The sequence below is a fragment of the Terrapene carolina genome, unplaced genomic scaffold (assembly GCF_002925995.2).
Source record: "Terrapene carolina triunguis isolate 2854851 unplaced genomic scaffold, T_m_triunguis-2.0 Scaffold68, whole genome shotgun sequence".
Taxonomy (NCBI): domain Eukaryota; kingdom Metazoa; phylum Chordata; order Testudines; family Emydidae; genus Terrapene; species Terrapene triunguis.
The window spans coordinates 25,610,670-25,617,968 of record NW_020664419.1 but is presented as its reverse complement, the minus strand read 5'-3'; the positions used below and the strand labels follow the sequence as shown (position 1 = coordinate 25,617,968).

Sequence of the window (7,299 nt, the reverse complement as noted above, 5' to 3'; positions counted from 1 at the left end):
TGCGCGCGGCTGGAGCGCAACCCGCTGCCTCTCCACGTGCGCATCGCCGCCCAGCGCTCCGGGGCGCTGCTCTTGCTCCGCCTGGCCGTCTACGTGCACAGCCCGGGCTGCCCCCGCCGGTACCGGGGGGCAGGCAGCGGGGGCCAGGCGCGGCCCCGGCTCGCCGCCCGGCTCTCCCCGGGGCAGCTCCCAGCCCCGCTCTGCTTCCCCGCAGCCAGCTGGCACCTGCCCCCAGGGCCCGCCGGGGACCTGCGCTCTGCCCTCACGGCCCTGACCAGCTTCCCTGCCTGCAGGTGCCCGGACCACCGCCCCCGGGGCTGCGGCGAGCAGGAGGCAGGAGGGAGGGCTCGGTGCTGCCTGGAGCCCACCGGGGAGTCCCCTCTGCAGCTGGTCTGTGCCTTGAGGAGGATAGGGGGGGAGATCCTCCTTCAGCTGGGGCTGGAGCGCGCCCAGTCCGCGGGGGCAGAGGGTGGGGAGGAGGAGGAGGAGGAGGACGGGACTTGGGGGGAACGGGAGCCCGTGGGTGCGAGGGGAGAGGAGAGAGGGGCGGTGGGTGCAGGGCAGGGGGAAGCGCCCACCCGGCAGCTGGGGCCCCAGGGATTGTGGACAGAGGAGCGGGCCCGGGGCGGCTGGGATCCTTCTCTCCAGGGGGCTCGGAGGAGGAGAAGTGCGAACAGCCCTCCGCAGTTCCAGCTGCCCAGCTACCAGGTCTCCATCCCCGAGAATGAGCCTGCGGGTACCCGGGTGATCGCCCTGCGGGCCCAGGACCCGGACGAGGGGGAGGCCGGCCGGCTGGTGTACTCCATGGAGGCGCTCTTCGACGAGCGCTCCAATGACTACTTCTCCATCGACCCAGAGACGGGCAGCGTGGTCACCACGCGCAGCCTGGACCGGGAGACCAAGGACACCCACGTGCTGAAGGTGACTGCAACCGACCAGGGTTCCCCCCGCCGCCGCTCAGCCACCACCTATTTGACTGTGACTGTGAGTGACACCAATGACCATGGGCCAGTGTTCGAGCAGCCTGTGTACCGGGAGACCATCCGGGAGAACCTGGAGGTGGGTTACGAGGTGCTGACTATCCGTGCCACGGATGGGGATGCCCCGGCCAACGCCAACATGCTTTACCGCCTGCTGGAGCCAGGTGCTGGGGATGGCGTCTTTGAGATCGACCCTCGCTCTGGAGTAGTGAGGACCCGAGCCCTTGTGGATCGTGAGGAGGTCTCTGAGTACCACTTGGTGGTAGAAGCCAATGACCAAGGAAAGGAACCAGGTCCCCGTAGTGCCACAGCTACAGTACACATCACTGTGGAGGATGAGAATGACAACTACCCACAGTTCAGTGAGAAGCGCTACTTGGTTCAGGTGCCAGAGGATGCCCCGGTGAACAGCCAAGTGCTGCAGGTGCAAGCGACTGACCGGGACAGGGGCAGCAATGCCCAGGTGCACTACAGCATTGTGAGTGGCAACCTCAAAGGCCAGTTCTATATCCACTCTTTCTCTGGTGCCATCGACCTGATCAATCCTCTGGACTATGAGACCATCCGTGAGTACACACTGAGAATCAAAGCCCAGGATGGGGGCAGGCCCCCTCTGATTAACTCTAGTGGGATGGTATCAGTGCAAGTGGTGGATGTGAATGACAATGCCCCTATTTTTGTCAGCACCCCCTTCCAGGCTACAGTGCTGGAGAACGTGCCATTGGGCTACTCTGTGCTGCACGTTCAGGCAGTGGATGCTGATTCTGGAGACAATGCCCGTCTGGAGTACAAACTTATAGACTTGTCCCCATCTCCTGGTGTGGTGTCCCCAGGTGGGGAGACTGGATTCCCATTCCAGATCAATAACAGCACTGGATGGATTACAGTGTCGGCTGAGCTGGACCGAGAGACTGTGGAGAACTATCACTTTGGGGTAGAGGCTAGGGACCATGGAGTGCCTGTCATGACTTCCTCAGCTAGTGTGTCCATCACGGTCCTGGATGTCAATGATAACAACCCGACTTTCACTGAGAAGGTCTATCAGCTCAGGCTGAATGAGGATGCGGCAGTGGGCAGCAGTGTCCTGACTCTGATAGCAGTGGACAGGGACATTAACAGTGTAGTGACCTACCAGATCACCAGTGGCAACACTAGGAACCGCTTTGCCATCACCAGCCAGAGTGGGGGTGGGCTGATCACCCTGGCCTTGCCCCTGGATTACAAGCAGGAGAGGCAGTACGTGCTGACAGTTACTGCGTCAGATGGCACACTCTTTGATACTGTCCAGGTCTTCATCAATGTCACCGATGCCAACACACACCGCCCGGTCTTCCAGAGCTCCCATTACACAGTGAGCGTCAGTGAGGACAAGCCCATTGGCACCTCTATTGTGACCATCAGTGCCACCGATGAAGACACAGGGGAAAATGCCAGGATCACGTACATTTTGGAGGATAACATTCCTCAATTCCGCATTGACCTGGACACGGGTACTATCACCACCCTGATGGAGCTAGACTACGAGGACCAAGCCTCTTACACATTGGCCATTACAGCTCGTGACAATGGGATCCCTCAGAAATCTGACACCACCTACGTGGAGATCCTCATCCTGGATGCCAACGACAATGCCCCCCGCTTCCTGCGTGACCGTTACCAGGGCTCGGTCTTTGAGGATGTGCCACTCTCCACCAGCGTCCTTCAGCTGTCTGCCAACGACCGTGACTCAGGCCTCAATGGCCGCCTCCTTTACACCTTCCAGGGTGGTGATGATGGTGATGGAGACTTTTACATTGAGCCCACTTCTGGAGTGATACGTACCCTGCGCAAGCTGGATCGTGAAAACGTGGCTGTCTACAGCCTGCGGGCCTTTGCCATGGACAGAGGCAGCCCACCTCTCAAAGCCTCTGTAGATATCCAGGTCACTGTGCTGGACATCAACGACAACCCGCCTGTCTTTGAACAGGATGAGTTTGACATCTTTGTGGAGGAGAACAGCCCAGTGGGCTCCATCGTGGCACGGATCAGTGCGGCCGACCCAGATGAAGGGACCAATGCACAAATCATGTACCAGATTGTGGAGGGTAACATCCCTGAGGTCTTCCAGCTTGACCTGCTCAATGGTGACCTCACAGCCCTGATGGATCTGGATTATGAGAGCCGAACGGAATATGTGATTGTGGTGCAGGCCACCTCAGCCCCTCTTGTCAGCCGAGCCACCGTGCACATTCGCCTGTTGGATCAGAATGACAACCCACCTGTGCTACAGGACTTCCAGATCCTCTTCAACAACTATGTGACCAACAAGTCTAACAGCTTCCCCTCTGGGGTGATTGGCAAGATCCCAGCCTATGACCCTGACGTGTCCGACAGCCTGGCCTACACTTTTGTTCAGGGCAACGAGTTGAACTTGCTACTCTTGGACTCTGCCACTGGGGAACTCAAACTCAGTCGAGATCTGGACAACAACAGACCCCTGGAGGCTCTCATGAAAGTGTCAGTCTCAGGTAAGAAAACTTGGCAGGGGATAATAATGTATGAGAACTTTGTTTATTGGACCAACATACTGGTACAGGCAGCAACAACTTTTAATTTCCTGGGGCAGTGGCTTATTTGTGAAATTTCTGGAGAGGAGCCACAAAAATGTATCAAAGCTATGTGCTGTGGACTGAAGTGAATAGGATGTTGAGATGTATTTAGCCAGTGATATTTTGAATCACAGGGAAAAACATATAGAGGTTGAGGGCAAAATATATTCCCTGGGCATAGTTAGCTATTTAGGCTAAAACTTTCAGATGTGGATGCATAGAGTTAATAAGTGACCTGATTTTTAAAGATGCTAAGAATGCACAGCTCTCACTGATTGACTTACATTTAATGTTTAGACTTACTCCTATAATTTGTTATACATAAGAACAGTAAAAAGTAAAATTAGCGGTTGCACTGTACATAAGAGATGGGGATTTCCTTTTTTTTTTTTTTTTTTTTTTTAACACCAAGATAAAACAGATTTGATTATTTCCTTTTGAATGTTGGGAAAGTTGGCTGGTAAATCTCCTTTAGATTTTGGGTCAAATTTTCTTGTAGTGTAACATGGGCAAAACTCCATTGAAGTTGGTGGAGCATCACCCATTTGCACCAGCAACCAAAATTTTTGCCTTTTGTTTACATCCTTAGAAAATGACTCCTGAAAAAACAGTCAGTTACAGCTGTATAACACAGTTAATTTCAGTGGTGTTGCTTTGGTGTAACTGAGGATGTTTGTTGGCACATAGTGTCACCAAAATAAGCATTGAAAATTTTCTTTTTTGTCTTTGAGGCTTACCTAATCTAGTATGTAGTCACAGTAATTTATTTATTGTGTTAGTAGGTACAGTGGCTTTAAATTATACAGTGAATTAACATATGAATGCAAGTCCTAAATTGTTACTGTTTTGTTTTACAATACAGTATTTTAAATAACTTGTGAGACAATCCCCATAGAAAAGAACGGCACTTTCTCCTCAGTTTCTTGTTTATTATAGAATTACTCTTTGTAATTATGGTACATACAGTGCATTAATAATGCAATGACTAATCTCCTCCCCAAATTCCACTATGCTGTCTTTATCATGGGCCTGATCCTGCACAACTCCCGTTGACTTCAAAGGCCCATCATGAGCAACATTTTCCCTGCAGCCTAACACTAATATTTGTATTCTTTTATGTGAAGTAGGATATGTAAGTACTAAGTGTGTGTAATGATATCTTTTCTTAACACAAATCATTCAGATATCTAAATATGGCACAATCCTGGCAACACTTGCTACTGTTAGTAGCGTCACTAAGATAAGTGGGACCTCATGGTAGAGAGCACTATGCTCTGTCATGTTTGCAGGATCAGGATCTTTGTTTGCTGCAGGGTAAAGGAAAGTGGTGTTAACTCCAGTCACTGGAGTTATTAGTGTGTGTCATCTGGCAATGGGTTCATATTTCATGCAAAATGCTAGAAGGGAACTATTGTGGTAAAATTAGCTCATAACTGTTATTTCCACATTCTTTGAAAGCTTACAGAGAAACAGGCAATTGGCTTGTAAGTTTGAAATAAGGCATATATGTGATTTACATGGTCATAATCCGCCTGAACCAGCTGACAGAAAGCAGTAGCTTCTTATCTAACAGCAGGAGATAAAGAATAGGACAAAAAGCAAGAAGGCTGAAAGGTGATTAAAATGGGCTAGGTGGGGAGAGCATATGGAATAGAAGTAGAAGATGATAGCATTCCTTTCTCATCCTAATAATGTCTTCATCCATTTATGCAGATTTCAGTGGGTGAAATATATATAAAAATATGGAAATGAAGGCATGAATGCTTAGAGCACAGTTAAACTGCTGTTTTATGAGGTCTCATGTAATACAACTATGACGAGTAATGAATTGTTATTACATTTTTGTGAGAATGTGAGCACTGAAACGCCTCTGTAATATTCAAAACTGGTTATCCCTATCACAGCTGCACCCCCCTGGGGATATTTGAAAGAGGCGTTTTCGTCAGTTAGCATTCTTAAGTAATTTTGGCAGGCATCAAAGTCAGTTTGATACTGTTTTTGAAAAGTTTTCTGTGTGTGGGAAAAGATTGCTTCATAGAGGTATTTAAGAGGGCAGAGGTCTACAGAGCTTGTGATTCCATTTAGGAAACTCTCACCTCTCCACTTTCTCCAGTTTTCTTTAACAAGTGAAATGGAGAGATGAACACCCTTGGAGTGAAATATTCAATGTTGTTATCTGTAGTTAACTGAAGAATGTGTCTGTTGGGTGGTCATTAACCTACCTATCAGCCCAGGCAAGCAATCCTGATGCAGGCAAAAGTTCTGTCAGAGTCTGTGGGAATTTGAGATGTATATGGACTCTTATGGGGCATACAAAATGCTGTTGCTGCTGTGCAATCATGTTTTCACCTACTGACATGGGCTACATCTGAGGTTTGCTGTGAAGGCACTGTGGATAAGTGTGTGTGTAAATAAAAAATTAAGTTGATCAGATGTGATAGGTCTTAGACAAATGAGATGAGACATACGATACCAGGGCTAACCAAATTTACTGACCCTCCGAGTCGCATATGACAACAGAATTTTGAGAGCCGGGGTGCCTGTCAGGGCTCAGGGCTTCAGCCCCACTCCTGCTGAAGCCTCGAGCCCGGCCAGGTGCACCCCATGGGACTGAAGCCCCTACCCCACTACCCCGCCGCAAGGCAGAGATCCCGAGTTCCCCCTACTCCAGTCTGGTAGGTGGAGAATGGGGAAGGGTGGAAGAGGCTCTGCGAGCCGCACTTTAACTGTAAAAGAGCCGCATGCAGCTCGCGAGCCAGGGTTTGGCCACCCCTGTACTATACAATTCCATTAACTTGAGACTTTGACATTTGGATAAAACAGCATTCTTTTATTTGATCTGTAATTGACTTTTCAAAATGCATGTTTTTATTTGGCAAACAAAAGTCCAAAGTTGTTGTTAAAAAATCTCTGGAAAAACAGGAAACAGAATTATAGATGTAGTGAAATTTGAAAATGAGAGACCCACTTCATTTAAAAACATGGTCACCTTCAACAGCATGGATAGTTGCAGAAGCCATACTGAGGCTATGTCTACACTACCGCAGTAAGTCGACCTACGCTATGCAACTCCAGCAACGTGAATAATGTAGGTGGAGTCTATGTACCTTAGGTCGAGTTACTGCAGGGTCTACACCACAGGGGGTCGACGGGAGAAATTCTCCCGGCGACTTACCTTACTCTTCTCGTTGGGGGTAGAGTACAGGGGTCGACTGGAGAGCGATCTGCTGTCGATTTGGCGGGTCTTTACTAGACCTGCTAAATCGACTGCCGGTGGATCGATCTCAGAGCGTCAATCTCCTCCGTAGTGTAGACCTGTCCTGAGACTCTGGCCAGACAGTCCAGAAAGAGGGATTCCTCTGTGTGTGGATTTTCCTGTGCTGTGGCACTATTTCTCCTGGCCCTAGATGCCTCTGAAAGCCCACAACAAAGTCTGGGATAGCTGCACAGAGAGGAAGCCTAGCAGCGGTGAGGTTGTGTGGATGACTGTTATTAATGTACATCTTTTCCTATGGCAACCAGCGGGGAATCTTCTTGAAAGGCAGAGGAAAATTAGTCTTTGAGTTGGTCCCCTCCATGCATGAAACTTCCCTTCATAGGGCATGGGCTAAGGGCAGGACAACCTGGATAGCAGTGGATCTCTGGGCCCCAGTTTATTCTGCAGGAAAATGGGGAGAAATCCTGTCCCAGCCCCCACTGCTGGAAAGTTTGCAAAGAAATCTCACAGTTGT

General features: G+C 49.9%; 1 protein-coding gene across 1 annotated transcript in view; it reads left to right on the top strand.

Annotated features, from left to right (window-relative positions):
• Window positions 1–635: 635 nt before the first annotated feature.
• CELSR1 (cadherin EGF LAG seven-pass G-type receptor 1) overlaps window positions 636–7,299 on the top strand; it is a 273,393-nt gene continuing 266,729 nt past the window's right edge. Inside the window, exon 1 of the mRNA XM_026648694.1 lies at window positions 636–3,487. Coding sequence (XP_026504479.1) covers window positions 805–3,487 — 2,683 coding nt within the window. The 5' untranslated portion in view covers window positions 636–804. The remainder of the gene's footprint in view (window positions 3,488–7,299) is intronic.